The sequence below is a fragment of the Cheilinus undulatus genome, linkage group 17 (genome assembly GCF_018320785.1).
Source record: "Cheilinus undulatus linkage group 17, ASM1832078v1, whole genome shotgun sequence".
Taxonomy (NCBI): domain Eukaryota; kingdom Metazoa; phylum Chordata; class Actinopteri; order Labriformes; family Labridae; genus Cheilinus; species Cheilinus undulatus.
The window spans coordinates 38,390,579-38,414,257 of NC_054881.1; the positions used below are offsets into that span (position 1 = coordinate 38,390,579).

Here is a 23,679-nt window from a genome sequence, read left to right on the forward strand (position 1 = left end):
CAGGCTAAAGCCTTAAGTATTTGTTACATCCTCATATTGACTTTTATGGTGGGTTTGTTGCAGTGCCCTCCCTGGAAAGTCAAAGCATGCTGCTTGGGAGCATATTTGCAGCAGAGCACTAGCTGCCAAGCAAAGCTGCATTTCATATTGCAATACATGGTCAAAACCATTGGTCAGTCTTCCTGGCACAATATAAGGTGGCTTCCACACTAGGGCCCAGTCCTGCATCCCAGTACAAGTGATCCCAAAGAATGTCAGACAACATTCAAGTGAACTCTGACATGGTTTAAATGTGATTGCGTCCAGGTAGAGAGTTGCATCAGCGATATGACCTCACCGTAAAAACTAAACTCTTTCCCCAGGATGGCAGTTCACATTTTCCTAAATAAGAAATGGAGATCATCAGAATCAAGTAAATCTTTGCCCAGACCTGAGTAGTTGCCATGGTAGCGTCTTCTTCTTTCTCCTCCTTAGCAGGTTTGCAAACCAGCTCTGTGCAAACCGCTCTCTGCTTTATCAGACTGAGCACAGGCGACGTGTTCATGTATGGATGTTGCTAGAGTGAAACCAAGCCAGAGGGAGGAGAGGGGAGGGGTAGCAATCACAGCACGATTCAAAACAATCAGGCCTTATGCGAGTGTGCCCTAAGATACTGAGTACTCTAACCCTCAAAGTACACATACTCCACCTCTCTCTTCACCTACCTGGAAATTGTTCCTCCTCCACCATGATGGTGGTGCTTTCAATTTCTTAAATGCACCTGGAGAAGACAAGCATTGAGGAGAAAGGACTATCACATCCGGATATGAAACAGAGAGTTACATCTGCAATACCACCGTAAAAACTGAACTCTTTCCCCAGGGTGGCAGTTTTCTCACATTTTTCCTTAATAAGAAATGGAAGTCATCCAAATCAAATCAACAAATGGTCATTACACATACTCCACCTCTCTTTTCACCTACCTAGAAAAAGTTCCTCCTCCACCATGATGAAGGCGCTTCAGTTTCTTAAATGCACCTGGAGGAGACAAGGATCACAGAGAAAGGTCTGGGGACTGTGAGAAAAAGTTGAAGTATTCAGAGAATCCATGTTTGCATGGGGACAACATGCAAACTTCACAGCATGCAGCAGAGATTCAAACCAGAAGCCTTGCTGTGATGCTAATCCTGTGCTGCTGTGCAGCCCTGCACTTGAAACAGTCACAGCTAATTTAACAAATTCACTTTCTACTGCAGACTCATAAAAAAACAAGCCTCCAGACATTTCAATCTTTACTGCCACTTTGGTAAAAAGCCACTGAAATATTGGCCATCTTCAGCAGTGACAGTCACAAGAAGTCCTGCAGAAACCCAGAGGGATTTTTTCATCTATCTTTAATTTCAAGGAGACTTGATTTGGAAGTTAAGTATCAGGAGTATTAAGAAAGGAATGCACTGACCTTTTTTGTATTTTGAAAAAGTTTTACAGTTAAAGCAATGAATTCTCCAAGCTTCATGTATATTAAAATTCATTATGATAATTTTAAAAATTTCAGGGGGATTAGAGATCAAACATTCCTTTTTGAAGCACTGTCATCACCAGGCTTATTATTTACCATGTTAGCAGGCAGTGTCCCCATGTTAGCATAATCTCTAGTAGAGATGGGGTCTCACTCAGTCGTTTACTGCACAGTGTTTTCTTTGTGAGCTCGTTGTTGCTCTGCAGTTTGTGCAACCAAGGGGTTTAAAAGAGAGGTTTTGTCATATCAAAGAGAAAATCTCATCATGATTTCTGCAGCAAAGAGGAGAAATTCTCCAACATTAACTTTATCATCTTTATTTACAAAGGAATGAAAAGACAGAGAAAAGAGGACAGTGTTGACCTAATCATTCACTTTACCTCCATGTTTTCTTAAAAACATACGTGAACTCCATAGATATTGTATGTAATTTTGAGTTTTAAGCACAGCAAAGGGAACGTTATCTCTGTAGGGAGAAGTAGCATAATGGAACTTTTTCAGAGTTTGTCTTCATTGTTCTCAGCTGGATTTCTAAAATGGACTATTTTCTTTTTTTCATGCTGTTTACTGCAAAGCCAAAAAGTATGATTCAACAGTTGGAAATAAATCTTTTTCTCAGCAGGAGGCCATGGAGCAGAAAGCTGCATCTCTGTTCTTAAGTGAAGACATTCCTTGTTTTTCTGCATGCTTTAGAGAGGGAGGGCTCCTGATTTAAACACTTCAGGAATATTTTTTACTATAATTCTCCATTTTAAGGAAAGGGAGGTCTGGATACTTAATGCCCTTTGCAATTTTATTATTTTTTAACAATTAATAAGCACCATTCAGGAGGTTTGATTTAGCCAGCCAAATCAGTTATGATGGTTAACATTCTGGACATCATTGGTAGGAATCTATTTCATTCTCGTCATACATTTAACCATTATGTTGCCAAATGGATCTACATTTTAACTTGGTGGAGAAGGCTCTGCTCAAAAGATGCTCCCTGGTTTAGTCAAGCAGCATGCTTTGACTTTCCAGGGTGTGCATGGCTAGAAACCCCCCCATGGATGGATACATTAATCATTAATCCATAGTAGCATGAATGTTAAAATGAGGGTGCAACAAGCTTTACGCTATAAAGAAGGAAGCTGGGGTGGAGGGGGTTAAGCTTTGCCAGGAGCAGAGTGGTGCCTCAGTATTCATGTAAGCAGGGATCAGTGAGAAGTGCATCATATTTAAGTACACTGCTGTGTTTAGAGAAAGAGCTGTGATTGGCCATGGGAGCTGGGAGGGGCTAATTGGGATGAGCTGGCCATCATCAGCTGATCAGGCACAGGCTTTATACAACAACCATATGTGTGGGATGTAAACCACAAACATGGAAACAATCCAGAAGGTTACCATCCAGCCATCCATTTTCTATACCGCTTATCCCATTGGGGGTTGCGGGGGGCTGGAGCCTACCCCAGCTGTCATTGGGCGAGAGGCGGGGTACACCCTGGACTGCCAGTCAATCACAGGGCTGGCATATAGAGACAGACCACCAGGCATGCTCACACTCACACCTACGGCCAATTTAGAGCGATCAATTAACCTAACGAGCATGTTTTTGGTGGTGGGAGGAAGCCAGAGTACCAAGAGAGAACTCATGCATACATGGGGAGAACATGCAGACTCCGCACAGAAAGTCCCTGACCGGGAAGCGAACCAGCGAACTTGCTGTGGGGCAACAGCGCTAACCCCTGCACCACTGTGCAGACCCCTGATGGTTACTATGATGGTAATTCTGAGATCACTGTCGGCACTCTGTGTCTACAGCCCAAATTCCAAAAAAGTTGGGGCACTGTGTAAAATATAATGCAATTATTTTCAAATTTCATAAACCCATTTTTCATTCTCAATAGCATAAGCAACATTTCAGATGAGATCTTTTACCATTTCATGAAAAATATTAGCTCATTTTGAATTTGATGGCAGCAACAAATCTCAAAAAAGTAGGGATGGGGCAACAAAAGGCTGGGTGTAAAAGGAGCATTTTAGAGAGGCAGAGTCTCTCAGAAGTATTTAAGATGTACAGCAGTCCATGTCATGATGTACTGGTTCAATTAGTGACTGTGTTAACTGGTGACCTTCAGTGGAGTTCTAGATTTAGTTACAGTAGCTGATGAAAACAGGAATCCTCTTTGGTTTCAAGCTGGCAGGGTGTAGCTGCTTTTTTTAGGAGACTCAAGACCTGCCTTGTTGCCACCTTTTTGTCTGTTTCTAGGTTGATCTAAACTTAGTTTAAGACAATATTTTCAGTAAAACAACCACAGCAGATTGGACTCATACATTCCCTACAGTAACACTAATGGCTAACATCACTCAGACTTAATCCAATATCTTTTGCAGTCTTCGGTTGAAGAAGATATTCTAGCCAACGTCAAAAGAACATCCCTTTTGGCAATCTAGAGATGTTGCTTTCAAAAGGAAGGCCCAATGACCTTGACATCTGACCTCCAAAATCTAATCAATTCAGCCTGAGGTTAGAGTGAACTTTGTGCAAAGTCTGAAGAAAAATCTATCAGGTGTTTGTGAGATGTTGCATCCACAAAAAGATCCAATGCACGGACTGACAATCCAAAAACATAATGCCTTTGGTCACAGCTATTGCCATGGTGGAGGCATAGTCTTCCTTATGAATAACCAGTAAGAAAGGATCATGTAGGGCTAGGTTTAAGGTTCTGTACCCTGATGGAGCTCAGCAGCATCTTCAGATAGAAATTAATGATACCATAAAACATAATTAGACTATTTCTGTGCAAACATGACGCTTAATTAAGCCATGTTTGGTTAATTGCAATAAAGAACTGCCACTGTATGACTGTGAATCTCTTTGAATAATGAGGGAAATGTCTGCTCTTTTGTCATACTTGCAGTCATTTTGTGTGCTGTGAAGTCTGCTGATGTTCTTGGAAGTTTAAGTCCGATGGTTGTATATCCTCTGGGGTAATCCGCTGCTTTCAAGGCCGTTCCAGGTGTTTTGTTTCAAGGGGAACGGAGAGAATGTTTATTGATCAGGAAGTGAAGGAGTGCAGAGCAGGGTGGAAAAAAATACAAAAACAAGAGGATTGTGGGTAAGAAGCCTGAGGATGTGTTCAGACATCACAAGGCTGTTCAGGGAATCAGAGAGGAGATTACAAAAACACTCGACATTCCTCTCCTTCTCTTTTGTCTCCTTTTTCCTTGTTTTTCTTGTACTTTGCTAAAGCTTTTAAGTGAAGAGTCCTTCAATTTGACTTCCTGATGAGTGTTTTCATGTGTAGAGAGGGTGAATGTATATCGATGTGATTTTCCTCTTCATTCATGCTTTGGTCTCTGGTTTGTTTCCGTGGGGTTGGTTTATTCATTCACACATTTTCTAACATAAAGCCTTGATTCAGCTTTTGACTGCTGCTATGTTGGCGTTTTGGAGGCAGATGTGGCTGAAAAACCAACAACTATCCTGGTTCCTCTATGACTGACAAATAAATATGTGGATGATTATGTAACTTGTTTTCACATTAATACAATAACGGTAGGATAACAGTAGGATTTCAGCCACAGAGAAAAGCGTGTCACTAGACTTCTACGATGTCTGGTTAGTGCCATAAACCACACAGAAAGATGGAGTATTTGGATGAAAAACCCAATAAACACCAATAATGTGGGCAAGGGGTTAAGTTGAATGGCTGAGGGTGGATTCACAATAAAAACCTGGGTCATGATCCAAGTAGACTAGACCCCAGACTCCAGTTTCATTATGTTGTAAATTGAAGACTACCATGCCCTGGTACTGTGCCCAGCTCCACTTGAAGAGGTGGTCTTAAGCATGATTCATGTGTACCCTGGCACAGTAAACAGGAGACATGAATGAAACCACGCCCGAGTTGTACTTATCAGCAAGTACAGTTGTAGAGTAAATTTCTCTTATCTCCTGTCTCAGCAAAATCTATCATATCCCTGCAGCACAGTTGGATTCTTTCTCTGAGCTGCATGGTAGCCACCTTGCAAAGCCAATGGATGGCAAGATTTCATGTCTGTCATCAGGCAAAGATCCAATCTGAAAGATCCAGTCTGAAAAATTACTGGACCAATCTGCACCATTTGAAGAGAACAAGGCAGTAGCTCAGGATGTGGTTTAGTTGAACCACAATCTGGTGAACAATGGCAGCCACCACTGAAGAAACTAGGTCAAGGGAAGCTATAGCAGCAAATTTACCAGAACCGGTAAATAAGAAGTGCAAAAAACTGCATTAAAGGTTTTTTTGGCCAAAAGATGTTTTTGCTCTTCTTCTGATTGGCCTCAGCATGAGGTTTTTTTTTTTTATAATTACAGGTATGGTGTAGTTGTACTGTAAGTTGGTAAGCAATAGCTGCCTATGATTAACTTGGATGGAGCAGTTTCTATCAAAATGGTACAGCAATTCTTTTCTAAGAAGAGCATTGAAAGTTGGAGAGGGTCACTTTTGGCATCTTAAAATTGTTAATGTTCCTCATTGGTGGCCTTGGATGCTGGAATCTATTGTCTGCATAAACACATGTCAACGTGTTTGTTTTGGTTGTCTCTTCTTTCTTCATGGGGAATTTCAACCCAACTACGTGCATGCCATCACCCACTGTATCAGACTGTCTACCCATGTGTGCTCAGGGTCCTAAACAATGATACCAATGTGAAAGCAGACCCAAGGAAAAAAGGGAAGGTGGAGCGATGACACCTGGGCATGCCACAAAGCAATTGTACCTAATGTCAAAGGGCCTTGGATTAGCTGTAGCAATGTCAAGCAAAATAAAAATTAAAAGACTGTGGGATTGAACAGTCCCTCAAGGCAACTATGCTTGTTGCCTTGAGGGACTGCTATACAATACAGTGTTAAGTTTGGCAGCTTTTTTAAATTTTTAAAAGTCTTAGTTTTAGTCTTTAAATGAAATGCATTTTAGTTTTAGTCCCATTCTAGTCATTTCTACCCTTTTTAGTTTTAGTCTAGTTTTAGTCCATAAAAAAGTCCTCACATTTTAGTCTCTAATTTTAGTCCAAGCATTTATTTTCTTGCATAAATTTGGTGCCAAATCATGGGAGTGTGTTCTATGGACTCTGCCAAACCTGGGGTCTCTGCTTTCTACAGCTGAGAGGCGGAATAGCTACAGATGCACTGCATTTTGACAGATTTACCCACAGTGGAGAAATATCACAGTTTTTGAATGTCTGACGAAAACTAAATTACATTTTAGTCTATTTTCAGTCATTTTGACAAAAACTAAACTTAGTTTTTGTCAGTTTTAGTCATCACAGATCTGTTTTTGTTAGTTTTAGTCTAGTTTTTGTCATTGAAAAAAAGGCTGTCGACAAATAGTTTTTGCCATAGTTTAAGTCAACAAAATTAACACTGATGTAATTAAAACACCCTATGGGAAAAGAGAAATGAGCTGTAGAGTAAAACATTTTTTCTGTACGAGACTGTAAGCATGTTAATATATGCTGTAAAAATAGATCTTTTAATATGGGACCTAATGGAGATCCCTGTGCCTTAGCAGCCAGCCTCAAGTGGCCACTTGCGGAACTGCAGTGTTGTAACACTTGCATTGCATTGGCTTTACTCCCCAACACTATAGATGGACAGTGATTATAAATAGACAGATGATTCATGGAAGGAATACAGCAGAAGAGATGAACGGTGCACGCATGGATGATTCAGGCCGCAGATGTGGTTCCTCTTAATGGCTCACTTTGTTGCATGTAAATCAATCAATATGTCATGCAGATCAATCAATAACAGCTTTGTGTTATCCAATAAAGCTGTTCCTGTTAGCACTCAAGTTCAGATCGATACGAAACAGCAGCAGCTCTCAGAAACAAGTTGTAGTAAAAAGTTTGGCAGCACACACTGACCCCAGGTTGGCCCGGTGAACCTAAATTTAAATTTACGGGTTCATAGATGGGTCACAGCTGCACAGAGTCAGTTTGTTTGGATGCCAACCATATTTGAAATGCAATGGTTCCAACTTTTCCAACAATCTGACATTTAAAATCAGCACCACTGTGTTCAACATGACAGACAGATGCAGCAGCCATCATGCATCTGTGCACATGCAACACCAAGTATGGCTTCACTCTCAGTATCAAAGCATTGTTGCCATGTATTGTCTGCAATATTCAGTCTGTTATTTCTAAAATCATCATGCTATTTGGACAGCCAAATTATAAATGGTGCTTAGCATTCTGAGTCCCCAGTTACCAATTAAAAGGCCAGCTCTTGCTCTGAAATCCAGCCTCACTAAATTTAGCAATCTGCCTTTTCAATGATCCATAAATCTAAAAATCCCTAAACAAAAACAACAGATTTTTTCTGCTTGGTTTAAAAAAAATAAGACTGTGCTAGACATCTCTGAAACCATCAATTACACTCCCTTTGTGCTGCTAAATATATCAATAACCTTTTATTCTCTAATGTTCTTAATTCCTCTGTCCCTATAATCAATCTGTTACACTCACTTTGTTGCTGCTTTTGTTCTGAGGTTCACTTTCTTTGTGGTATTTAATTAGGCTTAAATGACTCCCTGTTTCTTCTTTGCTTCCAGGTTCTACTTTTAAGATTCGTTGTAAGCCAGATTGGTGAAAATATAATTTGATATAAAAACACAGACCTCTTTCTGTCCCATCCAGGTGCGAGCCTTCCAAAGCCCCAGGTGAAGACAGCGTCTCTGGGTCAGGCCAGTAAGGCTCGCTCTCCTCTGCTGCCTGTGTCGGTCCCAACGGCGCCGGACTTACCGGAGGAGGGAGGAACGAAACCACCTGAAGATTCAGCTGCCAATGTAAGTGAAGTCAAATGTGTTATTATTGCACATTAACAACAGCAGTAATGGAGACAGGTAGATGTAACACCACAGATTTAGTGCAGAGCTCTATCACTTTCACTTTTAAATTCAGTCTTCTATGACTAAAGCTGCCAAAGTTTGGCAAAAAATGGAAGATATTTCTTATTTTACATTTTAAGGAGCATTCTAATGAGTTAAATCTTGAATTCTGATGTAATTTTGCAGATATTTGATCCAAAAAAGCCCCCATATGCCGATATATATTCTGTTTGAGTTATTTCTTGCAGCAGTGAATGTAAAAGCTTAGAGCAGATCATTATTTTGTAGGCTCGCTGCCGTTCTCTGCAGCTGTTGCCATGGGAAATGTGAAACAGCTGTTATTTCTAATTGGTTTAATCAGCTGTCTTTAAGCCCGGCTCATCGTCACCGCACAGCAGATGCGTTCAAGGTCCGCTACAACTCCTATAAACGTTCAAAAGTTCAATCTTTTAATCCATCTGGAGCTTTCTTTAAACGCGGACTTTGTCTCAAACTTCAGCCGACCCCACAGAAATGGGTCAAGGCTGTAATTTTCTGAATTTCTTCAGTGGTCGGAAGGCATGAAGGCAAAAACGAATACACAATTTATGTGTTAAAATGTTAACTGACAAGAGATTAAGGAAGAAACCTTCAGCCTCGGGCTGGTAAGATGATGTAAACTGCTCTCTGCTAGACTGAAAACTCAATTTAAGATTTTCAAGGTTTCCTTTTCAATTTTCTTATTTTTACAGCTCATCTCAATCAGTGGATGGGATTGATTCATTTATTTTAACTGATATTAACTTCAAACAGTGAATCACCATCTCAGAAACTTTTAGCATAAATGATTCAACCTCAAGCATGACTTTTACTTTCCCTTTGTGGTTAACATTTACCCCAGTCTGGCAATTTTAGAGGGTTATGCACCATTTTCTCTTCATGCAGAGTGATGGCCTGTTTTATGGTGGAGTTCTGACCTCATCACTCCTCTTTAGGGAGGTAATTCTATTGGTATTCATCCTGATCACTAACAGTCAGTGCATGCAGCCACACAACAAATACGTTTGTACCAGAGGTGAATAAAAGAGCGTAATTCTTGTACTTGAGTAAAACCACAGTTAGTCTGATTAAAATGTACTCAAAAAAAGTAAAAACTATTGAGTCCACCTCAATGCAAGGCCATGCATACTGATGAACAATCTACTCTATGCACCCTTCAGGAACATCTGGGAACTCTTAAGTCTTAAAGGGATACTTCAACATTTTGGCAAATTCACCCATTGCCATAATCCCTGTAGTCTTAGTAGTAGGTTTGTTACATTTAGTTGTCGGTGCAAGCTGCTTTTAGATCGGCGGGTCTGAGATGGGAGCTTCTCTGCCAACACAATGGAGTCTTATGTTAATCTCGGCTTTCCCTCATTAAACTCATCAAATACACAATCCAACAACTCCAAAACGCTCTTGTGGACAAGTTGTGACCTGCACATTCACCATGCCATGACATAATCATGGAACATTATGAGACAAAGTTGTTTAAGAGGAAAATGCAAAGCCGAAACTACACTCCAGACACGGCTGCTGAGCAGAGTGATTTCAAAAGGGGTAAAAGTGGTTTACTCAAGAAAGTAGTTCCGAGTATTTGCTTCATGTGTCGTAATATTACATAATAATACGTTATTATTTCATAGCATGGTGAATGTGCAGGTCACAACTTGTCCGCAACAAGTTTGATGAGTTTGATAAGGGAAAGCCGGAATACCGTAAGACTCCATAGAGTTGGCAGAGCAGCTCCCATCTCAGACCCGCCGATCTAAAAACAGCTTGCACCGTAAACTAAATGTAACGAACCTATTACTAAGACTATAGGGATTATGCAATGGGCAAATTTGCCAAAATGTTGAAATATCCCTTTAAATTTTGACATTAGAAACAAAAAAAATTCAAGTTTTTCAGTCAAAATTGTACAAGAACCCAAACTAAAAACAACTGTCAGATTTACACTTTTAGGCTTTATAATCTCATAAATTCTAATCCAGAGTTCAGGCACATTTACCGCTTTTAAAGTAATAAAAAAAAATCCTTTTTTCTTATAAATTAGCTTTTTAAACTTGAGAATTTGTATTTCTTTTCTTGAAATTAACATTTCTTTTTTCTAGAGTGGCCCTAATACACTGTTGTAATAATGGATAGTTTATACATAGATCTTTAGTTGACAACAAGTCTATGTAGGCCTGTTATGTTGGGATTTTGTCAGTGAACACTATTACAAATGATGGCTACTTTTCCAAACAGGTCCTAGGGGGGCTTAGCTTTCTTAAATGCGAGTAGGGGGGGGCCCTAAGGAAAAAGCTTGGGAACCACTGATATAGGCAGCAGAGATCAACCGAATGGCTCACATCTCAGAGATCACCAAAAAACAAACCTGGAAGACTCAACGTAGGACGTTATTGCTCTATTGAAACATTAGGGAAGAATTCATGAAAGCATGTCAAAATGTTAGCTTGATTTTTACATGTTTTATTGACTGAAATGTACCGTTGTTTTTGGAATTGCTCGTCTAGTTTGCTTTTTGCAGCAGCTTTGACATAAGTGATGATGTCTGCAATGAAAGTCATGGAGGCAAATGTTCTCATTTCAGCTGCTGACATGCTCAGATTGCTTTTACAGCCTCCTTACATTTACTAAAGCAAGTATTAAATACTAATTATTTATCAAGGCCCCCAAAAATGTTTTTAAAAATAAGCCACATGTTAAAAAACTCCTCGTCTAACCCCATGAGGAAGATATCAGCCTGGCTCAGCAGGGGGGCGACTGAAATGAAGAATACAGCCCGAGGAGCAGCAGGTGTCACATGTAGTAACATAAGTCACGGCAAAACTGTCCTTGAATATCCAGCGAGGAGAAAACCCGAATCAGAAAACACAAGAAGACAAAATATTTGGAGGCTGTAGCATGAGGAAGTTAGACACGCACAAACACATACACCTGAGCAGCTTTGTCGCTACACCTGTTTCCTTCCCTTCAGTGTGCCGGTGGCATAACAGCAAGAATAAAACAGAGTTCATTAGTGAGCGTGACTAAAAGGATGAGAGGAGAGAAACAAAGTAGGAGAATAGAAATAAGTCAAGGGCGAGTGTCAGAGGAATTACAGAGAAAAGAGGAGGGGAAAGGAGTGGAATTAGAGCTCAGATCAAGTCCAGGAAAATCCATGCCAACCCTACCTAGGCACGTTCTTTAAGCCCAGCCTGGTCCGTCTCATTAACTGCTTTTATGGATTTAAACCCAGGGCTTCTAACAGTTTACAACATTTATTTCAGCAGCAGATCATTTTTGTTTTTGATGTCCAGGCTCCATAAGTGCTCACAGATTTCTTTTACATGCAGAATTTGAGCCGTGATGACGTAACATCCTAAACCCTTATTGAAGGCTTCAGGTAGATGCAGGGGTTCTGTGTGGGCTGAAAGCGAGGGTGCAGTACTGATTCGAGGCAGAACCAGCAATGGCAGAGAAGAGGAATTTTGCAGCTTAAAATCTAGGAGGATGTTTGTCAGGCAATTTGAAAAAGTTGCATTTAGGTGTGAGATCAGTGCAGCTTAGATTGTCTGCAGAACCCGCTCACATGCATCGCTCTATTTTTTTCTAATTATAAAAATGTGTTCAGATGAGACAGACATGGATGGTATGAAAGAATTTATAGTTTACAGTAAAAGACGTGCATGAATCACCACAAGCTGAACAAATGTTGGAACTTCAAGTGAGACTAGTGCTGTTAACAGAGACTACAGTCTGCAGTGTTCTTCACACACTACATTGCTAAAGATGCAGAGGTGCATTTGAATAGATGATCAAGTGAAGTTTTTGTTTCTTGTCTTTCTGCCCATATATGCAAATGTGTGCTGTCTATCTCCAGCTCAGTAATGGTTCCCAACCTAGGGTCTGGGCCCTCATGGAGAAGGCATGGCTTGTCTCAGATAGGAGGGGTGCCTGGGAAAAAAAGTTTAGGAACCATTGCCCTATAGCATTGTTTCACTGTGTGCTTGCACAGCTGACCAGGCAGTATCCACTGGTAGTTTTGTCATCAGGAAAAGGTAGGCATTTACCTGTGGCCTCATGATCCAAGGGGACACAAGATATACACTGTATTGCCAAAAGTATTTGGTCACCTGCCTTGACTCACATATGAACTTAAGTGACATCCCATTCTTAATCCATAGGGTTTAATATGGCATTGGTCCACCCTTTGCAGCTATAACAGCTTCAACTCTTCTGGGAAGGCTTTCCACAAGGTTTAGGAGTGTGTTTATGGGAATTTTTCACCATTCTTCCAGAAGTGCATTTGTAAGATCACACACTGATGTTGGACGAGAGAGGCCTGGCTCTCAGTCTCTGCTCTAATTCATCCCAAAGGTGTTCTGTCGGGTTGAGGTCAGGACTCTGTGCAGGCCAGTCAAGTTTATTTACACCAAACTCTCTCATCCATGTCTTCATGGACCTTGCTTTCATGTTGGAACAGGAAGGGGCCATCCCCAAACTGTTCCCACAAAGTTGGGAGCATGGAATTGTCCAAAATCTCTTGGTATGCTGGAGCATTCAGAGTTCCTTTCACTGGAACTAAGGGGCCAAACAACCCCACACCATAATCCCCCCTCCACCAAATTTTACACTTGGCACAATGCAGTCGGACAAGTACTGACTCGTACTTGTCCCAGACTCGTCCATCAGATTGCCAGATGGAGAAGCCTGATTCGTCACTCCAGAGAAGGCATCTCCACTGCTCTAGAGTCCAGTGGCGGTGTGCTTTACACCACTACATCCAACGCTTTGCATTGCACTTGGTGATGTATGGCTTGGATGCAGCTGCTCTGCCATGGAAACCCATTCCATGAAGCTCTCCACCACTGTTCTTGAGCTAATCTTAAGGCCACATAAAGTTTGGAGGTCTGTAGCAATTGACTCTGCAGAAAGTTGGCAACCTCTGTGCACTATGCGCCTCAGCATCCGCTGACACTGCTCTGTCATTTTACATGGCCTACCACTTGGTGGCTGAGTTGCTGTCGTTCCCAGTGGCTTCCACTTTGTTATAATACCACTGACAATTGACTGTGGAATAGCTAGGAGCCAGGAAATTTCACCAGTGGACTTGTTGCACAGGTGGCATCCTATCACAGTACCACGCTAGAATTCACTGAGCTCCTGAGAGTGATCCATTCTTTCAAATTGTTTGTAGAAACAGTCTGCATGCCTAGGTGCTTGATTTTATACACCTGTGGCCATGAAAGTGATTGGAACACCTGATTTCAATTATTTGGATGGGTGAGTGAATACTTTTGGCAATATAGTGTATTTCAGATTTAGGTATGTCCTGTTGTTCTCATGCTTTGGTACTGGAAAGAGATGCTTCTATGTATTTCACTCGCTATGATTGCTTTGAGTTAAATGGGGAGGGTCTTATAATGCCAGGGGCCTCCAAATGATCAAAACAGCGCCTGCTAGGGGAGCAGGTGGAAAAACTTCTTAATTCAAGACGTGAGTGATGGAGCAACTTTAGTCCAAAAAATTATGGCTGTGCTGCTGTCTGACAGGAATATCAAACGTCTTTGACAGACACCTTTGACTCAGGGAAAGGGGGGTCCTTGTCTGACCTTGCCCTGGGCCATGTGCCATGTCAGGCAATCCCAGGGTTGGGCAGAGAATCTAACCTCTAAGAGAGATGACATTTAGAAGGAGAGGGCAACGATGAAAAAAGGATAAGGCAGAGGAGAGGAAGAAAGGAGAAAAGGACATGGAAGAGGTGCTGGAGGAGGAGTTGGAGGATGTAAAGTGGAAGATTAGAGGACGAGAAATGAGGAAAAGACGGGGAGGAAAAGGCTGCAGGAATGACTGAGGAAAGAAGAAGACAGAAAAGAATGGGAGCAGGAGAGGAAGAGAAACAAAAAGGAAGGACAGGGATAATAAGAAGGAGTAGATGATGAAGGAGAGCATAGATAAGAGGAGAACAAAAGACAAGAAGGTAGAAGAGGGAAAATATAAGAGACAAAAGGGTGTTGGGGAAAAACAATAGGAAGGTGAAAAAGGAGACGAGACTGGTGGACTGAAGAGGGCAAAGAGAAAGATGAAGAGGCTGATTGAGAGGAGAAGCGAGATAAATGACAGAGGATGATGTGGAGGGACACGGACATGGTTAAATATTCATATGAGGCTCAATGACAAGGAGGAAGAGAAGAGGAGTGAGGAAGAAAAGAGTAAAGGGGCAAGAGGTGTAGTAGCGGGAGGAGACAGGGATGTTAGGATAGAGGATAGAGGGAAAGAGAGGAGACGATAGCCATGACAACAGGAGGAGAAAGAGGGGGAGACTATGATGAGGGAAAAAGAAAATTACAAGAGGAGTAATAAGAGCGATAAGGAGAGGAGGAGAAAATGAGATGGAGAGATGTAAGGGAGGAGAAAGAGAGATAAAGGAGGGGAGCTAAAGGTCAGCAGGTCTTTCTCTTCATCTGCTGTTCTATCTCTGTAATTGATCTAGTCTTTTCCCATCAGCCCCCTGGCCTATCTATCTCACACGCACACACACTGATGCACCCGCAAAGCTTGTTAATACGCCGCAACCGAGCGAGAGTGAAAAATGTAAGTGTGACACAATGGTGCTTTTATTATGTAGTTACAGCAGTGATTTATTCTGAAGGAGCACAGTCAGAGGAGGAGATAAGGATGGAAGTTCAGACTTTTCTACACCGTCTGCAGCACTTGAGTGCATCGATTTCTGCTTTAATGGTGATGATCTTTAAAAAACGGTGCACAAGTGTAAAGTTTCTTTTTAACCCCATGACGACAAATCTCCTTGGGGCTACTGCAGGACATTACTTTCATAATGCTGCTTAAATAACTCTAAAATGAAATTATAAAAGCTCAAACATTCATTTCTTTTGCTAAAATGCTGCAGCTCTGTACTTTGGGTAATTTAGGTGAACTTTTACACATCTTTTAAAACTGATGTTGAAATGTTACGTTATATAACAATAAATGATATTATGTAACACCGAACTATATTTTACAGTGTAGAATATAACACGCACTTTAGGGTATTAGGGTACTTTGTGGTATGTCTCACAACATTTTAACATTATATTATGTGAAGTTTATGCATGATATGGATTTTTGCCGGACCTCAGGCAACCACATATACCTGATGGTACGGCTGTGCATTTTGGTAATATTTAAGGAAAATATATCAGCTGTAAATACAGTTATAAATTTTCATTTTTCTTATACCGATATCTAACTTTAAAGTTGTTATCATACTTATGTCATGCCGATAATGTAATGTATCCTTAGCAACATTCCTGGTGTTACATTAAGTTGCATTACATGTTGGTATGGTACATTAGGTTACAACATGGTATGTTGCATTATTTTCTACTACATTATATCACATGAAATTGTGTTATGTTGCATTAAAATGTTTTGTTACGGTCCATTATGTTATGATACATCACATCACATAACATGAGTTCATGTAATTTCACGTGATTCTATATCCTTGTTATGTTGTGTGATTTTAAGTAGCATAATGTTACATCAATTTACATCAGGTCATATCACATTAAGCTGTATCAGGATTACTTCATGTTACATTTCGTTCACTATGTTTCTTCACGTTACAAAAACCGAATACGACTTTATTTGACATTATGTGAGGTTACTTTACTTTACATTATGTCAGCCTGCCTCACATCACCGTATGTTACCTTAAGTTACATGATGCTACATTACCTTACATTACCTCATGTTTACCTTACATTACTTAAGTTTAGGTTACCTTACGTTTTGTTATGTTACATTATTTACGTTACATTATGTTACCTTGTGTTATTTTACATTACCTTGGGTCTCCTAAGATGACTTAAAGTTACCTAGCCTTTCGTTATGTTACATTACATTATGTAACATGTGACCCTACATTACCTTATACTTTATAATGTAATGTTATGTTATGTTATCTTATTTACCTTGCATTACCTTAGGTTTCCTGAGGTTACATAAAGTTACCTTACCTTTCATTTTGTTACATTATGTTATGTTACATTATGCTACCTTACATTACATTATAGTACATTACGTTACATTACGTTACGTTACTTTACCTTATTTCAGGTTATGTTACATTGTTTTGTGTTACATCATGTTACCTTACATTACCCTATGTTGTTACGCTACATTAGATTACATTACATTACGTTACATTATATCATGTTACATTTATTATGTCTCCTTACTTCAGGTTATGCTACATTATGTTGTGTTACATTATATTACCTTACATTACCCTATGTTGTTATATTACATTACGTTACCTTAGTTAAGGTTATGTTACATTATGTTGTGTAACATAACGTTACCTTACATTACCTTACATTGTTATGTTACGTTATGTTGCATTACATTATATTACATTATGTTACATTACTGTATGTTACCCTACTTCAGGTTATGTTACATTATGTTTTGTTACATTACGTTATATTATGTTACATTACGTGACGTTACCTTACTTCAGGTTATGTTATGTTTCATTATCTTATGTAACATGTTACCGTACGTTACCTTAGGTTGCCTAATGTTGCGTAAACTCACCTTACATTTTTTTTAAGTTACATTACCTTATGTTATCTTATGTAATGCTACATTATATTACCTTAGGTTACCTTACCTTGTGTTTCCTTAAGTTGCGTTATGTTACCTTATGCTAAATTCTTATGTTACATTATGTTGGATTACTTTATGCCACATTACCCTACATCATGTTACCTTATGTCAAGATGTTACCTTACGTTATGTTGTTATGTATCACTAATTAATGTAATGTTATAATGTCTTCTATTGCAGAATATTATGTCATTTATCCATTATAATAGTTACTAAGAGCTATGTTTTATATGCTTTCTTGATCCATGTGGAGTCACATTCGCTTGTTCTATGTCAGGTACTATCCAGCTGAAATTAGAAAGTTGGGGCTGTAGTCTTATGAATGTCTTAGTACAAGTTTTTGTGAAATGAATAAATATTGCTAGCTTAATACCTTCAAAAAAAGTAGAGGAATTTACAGATAGCAGAGATGTTCTTTGGAATAAATACAGCCAAAGAACAAAGGAAATTTGTCTACTGTACAGTCTCTGAACACTTGCGCTTCAATACAAACAGGATTGTGCCAGTGTGAGTTTACACGCGCTCCTTTCTCTGAGTTGTGTTGGGATGAACTTGTGACGGATTACAGAGCAGCGTGGATCCAGGTCAGAAGGCCGACAGAGATAACAGGATATCAGAGAGAAACACGAAGTGTAGTTTATCCCGTTGATGAGGCGTTTACTGACTCTGCTGTTAGAGGTCAACAAATGAGATCAGGAGGTCACTGGGATTTTGTGATGCTTTTATACTCTAGTATGATTTCTGAGAAGCTTTTTTTTTTGTTTGCGGATAGTAGAAAATGGCCTGGCCCGAGAGGCTGAGAGATGAGCTTTTATGGTCTCATTCAGAGTGAAAGTGGAAGGTCAGAAAGTCACTCTCTGTGAGTATTGTGAAGATAAACATCTTTACGTGAACACGTTTAGAGAGGTTTGTCTCCAGTTTTAAGAAGCAGCACTGCAGTGTTGAAAATAAAACACACAGAAAGATGTGGAGAGACGCCATTTTCAAAGACGTTCATCTGTGGTTTTTCTACTAGATAAAGGTGTGCATTTGCCTGGGGCTTTGTGCTCCAAAGGGGTGGGGATGTAGTCATTACAGGTGTCCATCAAATACAGGGGTATGTCTAGAATTACATGCAATGATAAAGAGTGTATGTGAATGTAAATAAGAGGCCAGGAGTGAATAAATTAGTATTAAAATAGATTCTGATTATTCAAGAAGTCCCCTGGATCAGTGGCTCCCAACATGAGCCATTTTTTGTGAAAATATATGCATAAAATACGGAAGATTTGTCTCCCCCTGCCACTTTTCCCCTTCTTTTGCAACTTTTATCTAACTTTTGACACTTTTTACCAATTTTTACTACTTTTAAAATCCCATTCCACTACCTTTCCTCCAATTTTCGTCATTTATATTCCATTTTTATTCTGTTTTTAAGAACACACCTTTTACCTGCCTTTTCATACTACTATGAGCCAGAAGGAAAATGTGCATTGTGTTTATGTCAAAAGTCAAGCAGGAGTTTTCAACTTGGCACTCCTCAATGAGAATTTCTTAACCAGGTTTCTGATATTCTTTGACCAATTATACAAATTTTCATTGAAAAATAGTACCTCAGACTTCAAGCAGTGCAAAACAAGTAAAATACCAAAGATATGGGACAAACTAGCATTGCACAGATGTTTTGGTGCATTTTTTCCAGGCACGCATATAGAACCCACTGAAAAGGGAGTCACCACCCACTTTTGGGTCCCATCCATCAATTAAGAACCACTGGCATAGAATATTTACAAAAGTGCATAGCTGTAATGTTTACCCATGTTTTCATGTATTGCTACTTGCTAACTTGTTTGCACGGTCGACAGGAAGAAGGTCCACAGTGTAGCATAGAGAGGCACAGCGCCATCTACTGTAGCAGAGGCAGGCATGCTCCCATCAATAAATAGTCTAGTTATAAAGGTTCTAGTAAATTGGCCTACTTAGCCTTTAACCAGCTCAACATTACTGCCATAAAACATACTGGATATAGAGATTTTGATGGCAATAATGAGATAACTATTAACCCTTCAATCACAACATGTATGACTCCTCAGGCCTTTAACAGGCTTCAGTTGATTGTAAAGTGTTCGTGTTTTGTCTGTTCAAATGTAGTCTTACTGTCTGATACTGGTGAACCGGCAGCTGCTGGTGGATCCTGAATTTTTTCCGTGTCCTGCTGTGATCGAGTTCGGCTGGTGTTTTTAATGGAGGCGATCTAAAAATCCATACATGACTGGAGGGGAGCTCCAAGTTGTCCTGAAGCTGAAAGCAGTCGAAGGCTGATACCACATGACCTCCGCTCAGGTTAAAAGCTTCAACTGGACCATATTGGATTTTTAAAATCTGGATCAGCAGGTTGAGACCTTTCTGGAGGGAAACACTCGGCATGTATGAATCATTTCAGAATGAAAAATAAATGGAGGACCCTGCTGGGAGCTGAATTTAGAAAATTAAATGATAAAGATTTAACATTTATGGTGATGATTTGCATTTTTCTTCTCTTGAGATATAAAACAGTGGAGTACAAACAGAGTTCATCAAGATAAAGTTGCACAGTTTCCTCAGTTCATATTTTTATCCCTTTTAACTTAAATCAGAGTAGTATCTGCGGGTTTCTGAGGTTATAAACAGCCCATCAGATATTTATTTGATATGAAAAGTGAATTATAATTAAGACAAAAATGCAAGGCAATCAACTAAAAAAAGCTTTTCAAAAGATTCAACCAAAACATGAACTTAAAATAAGACACAGGGTTTAGATCCTTTGATGACCAGAGCCAGAATACAAAAAAATATGCAAACAGCAATACTGTAGGTGTAAGTGTTTTTACAGGAAACTGGCTGACACAATTTGATGACCTAAACCCCTTAGAATTCTGGGTAAATTAGTCATAAACACCTACCTAGGAAGTCCTAAATTTTATCGAATGCTGTGTTTGAATGATTTAGAGTAAAAGCAAAAACACGGTGTCTTTAGAAAGGTAACACGGAAGTTTCTTCCTACATTGGTGGACTGCTACTGGTGTAAAGTTATACAACAAAAAACAGTTTTTCCTGTCTGAATTACATGGTGAAACAGGCCTGAAGAGGACCATAGCTGGGAGGTATAAGCTGAATTAGTGATAGTGATGTCAAAATAATATTTACCTGTCGAATTTACATATCATTTATTCTCAAGTCATACAGAGGTGAAATTGTTGTGAAATTTGTTGTTTGATGTCTGGAAAGTTTTTGCAACAAAAAAACTGCAGCGTGCTCCCATCAGGTCTTGTAAACAGCAGGCTAATTTTTACCGTACTTATTCTATGCTATTACCGTCCTCTTGCTTAATTTAATTAGGCCAATTTGCACAGAAAGGGCTGGTTTTTCCCCAAATAACTGGATAATGGCTCAGCGTCTCTGCGCACTGGTGCGTATGTGTGGTGGGCCAACAACACATGAAATGGAGCATTAAAGCTGTTCATTTTGACGTATTTACAAAGTGTTAGTACATGCACACGGCCTACCTGCTGTGGGATGCTGTCTACGTGGAGAAAAACCCATGTTCAAACATGATCACATGATAACGGCGACTACAGCTGACATAATAGCCCCTAAACCCTGATTTCTCAGGGAATAATTCTAACACCAATATTTGGCACATCTCCTGTTTTATCTTGTTTAAAATGAGCATGGAGAAATGCTAAAGAGAGCATGCTTTGATCATGTGGAGCAGGTGTATCATCTCAGCCAAATATGTTTCCTTATGGCCTTGTTTCAACAAAGTCCAGTTGCTTTCCAGCGCAGATACTTGCTCTTAAGGGCTCCTAGCAAATGGAGCGGTCACCTCGATGGTGGTGACTAAGTGCAACATTTATGGATTATAGAAAGTATATACATACTTCTGGTATTTTTATGGCACCAGTTTCAAACCAGTATACCCAAGAAGTTCTCTGAGAAGTATCAAGAAAAACTTGAGCCACAGTGTGGCGTGCAAATCAACACAGACAGATACACAGAGACACACTGCCAATTGTAGTAGTAAGATGAGAAGAGTAAATACAGGGCTTTTTAAACTACACTTTATGGTCATTTTGCCAACACTGAGAAAAACTCTGTGATCAAGCATCTAAAATTTGACATTATTTGCTAATTTTTCTCCCTTTGAAAAAGTATCTCCTTTCAAAAAGGATTTAAATTTATTTTATTCTGGATTTGGCATAACAATGGAGCAATTTCACCACAGCACCTTTGGCTCTAAGAAACTGCGATGAAAATGTTCAGTTTCCAAGGATTCTTCTGATAAACCAATTAAAATAGATAACAAAGATAATCATAACTTACAACAATATTGAGCCTAAAATAACAGTGATTTTCTAGTATTGTCTGTGTATAGCTGCCAGGCTGCAAACACCGATAAAAGTCAAGTAAAACAAATACTAAAGTTAAAATTTTCACTGGTTGCTTCAGGCTATTTCCATTTTTAGATTTTGTGGTTTTTGCTGATGTCTCTCTGTGGTTTTACTGCAGGTTTCAATTGATTTCATGCAGAATCAGTGGGTTAGAAAAGGACTCGAACATCAACAGTACGCTGTGCTAATGCAGGTCTAGTACCTAACAGTTTTGTGCGTTAACACAAACCTTTCAGTTTAAGTGTGAGAAATATTTCCGCTGTGCTTTTATTGGTTTTCCACTGCGTGCTGAGGAGAATATTGAATTACTTTTTTTTTGTTCAAACTGCAAAGAACAACTCTGCATGAAGGCCACGCTCAATATAACACAAAGAGAGAGTGTACGTGAGAGAGAAAGAGAGAGATGTGCACTTGACTGCCACACACATAGACAGAGATGGAGGCACTTAAGCCAGCCTACTCAGATGTTACAGTTTGTATAGGCGGACCAAACACGCCATTACGCAGTGATCACTGAGTCTCAGCGGGGTGTAAGTGCAGCTGTCACACTGTGAGTGGATTGTGTCCTTGGAAACACATTCATACAAGTGACAGTGATGACTCCAGCGTGTTTGGTTTAACCTGCTATCTAACCTGATGTTAGACATTTGAACATATTTAAAGAGAACTCATAGCTCCAAGAGAACACGTCGTGCTGCTGGGCATCTTTTTGCTTGTCCTTCATTCATACAATCCCTGGTCTCTGGTGAGTCAACCTGCAGAAACTTGCTGCTGATAGATTATTCACCGTACTCCACATAAAGTCCTCCTTAATATCACACTTACAATTGCAGATTGAAAGTCTTAACCGTGCTGACAGGCAATCATAACTGAACTCTGACTAAGAAATAAAAGCAGACGTGAGGTTTATTGTGATGGATTAAGTTTATGCATTTGACTGCTTTTTCCTTACTTGACTCACACAAATAATAGAGAAGGAGTCTGGGAATATAAGTGAGGAGAATCCCAGATTTTTTACTGATCCAATCACTTTTTCAAAGCTCTGCAAGGGGCCGGCTCTTTCTGCACTAAACTAACTTTGAGACTTTATTGGTAACATGAAGCTAAAGTACTGCATTTGTAAAAGCATACAATTATTTTCTCCTTAGTTGTAGCCTATTTGGGGTGCATTTATAACTCTGCTGTTTTACTGGCTTAATAGGATGCTCCTGCAACACCATATTTGACCAGTTTGGCATCTAAAAAGAAGGGAGTCATTAGTGAAGAAATCTAACCCCTTTCTGGGTGTATGCACAGTGTTGAGCAGCTTCGTGACTCAAGTTTAAATGTTTGGTGCTGTATTGTATATTGTGGCATACATAATTTTTGGAGTTGCTTGGAGTTTGCAAAAAAAACACATGAAAGCCAAATGGGCTTGGAGGAGTCTTGGATATGCCAAACTTCTTCCATTAGAAAATTCTGGAGGCCACTGTGCTCTCGGGAACCTTCAGTGCAGCAGAACTTTTTGTAGCCTCCAGATCTGTGCCCGTCAACAATCCTGTCTCTGAGCTCTGCAGTTCCTCTGACCTTATGGCTTGTTTTTTAGCTCTGGTATCATTGTCAGCTTTGAGGCCATCTATTGAGAGGTGTGTGCCAAATCGTGCCCAAATCAGTTTAATCTGACCCAGGTGGTTTTTTTTATAAATTTGCCAAAATTTGTCCAATTCTGTTTTCACTTTGTCATGATGGGGCACTAAGTGTAGATTAATGAGAGAAAAAATAATTGAAGTGACTGTAGCAACAGTGAAACTGAAAAAAGTCTAGTTAAGAGACAAATATGGTCAGAAGAAAATTGTTCATGTTTTTCAGGGTGGACAATTTCTGCCAACTTCTTGTTTATTTTACCTGTGTAGGCCTTTTGCATAGATATTATTTCTCCCAATTGGTCCTCTATGGCAAAAGGTGCATGATACTCACTATGCGTGTGCTACATGAATATTATTGGTGACAATTTCCCCACATTTATCTTTGTAGTGTGCATTTTGTACAAGGAAAGTCACAAATCTTGGAGTGTCAGTGGCAAATCTTTTTATTAAGTGTACGACAAAGAATTTTCCATTCTAACGGATCATTTGCAACAGAAGTACTGAATGGGCTAATGCTAACGCTAGCAACTTGAACTGGATGTTAAAAACAGAGCACTAACAAATGCCAGAGTGAAGCTCAACGCATGTAGACACACGGGTGTGTCGCTCG

The 23,679-nt window shown here is 39.7% G+C and overlaps 1 protein-coding gene across 1 annotated transcript in view; it reads left to right on the forward strand.

The window, feature by feature from the left end:
- dcc (DCC netrin 1 receptor) overlaps positions 1–23,679 on the forward strand; it is a 326,580-nt gene that overhangs the window by 300,265 nt on the left and 2,636 nt on the right. Inside the window, exon 28 of the mRNA XM_041810331.1 lies at positions 8,163–8,311. Within this exon, the coding sequence (XP_041666265.1) occupies positions 8,163–8,311 (149 nt within the window). The remainder of the gene's footprint in view (positions 1–8,162; positions 8,312–23,679) is intronic.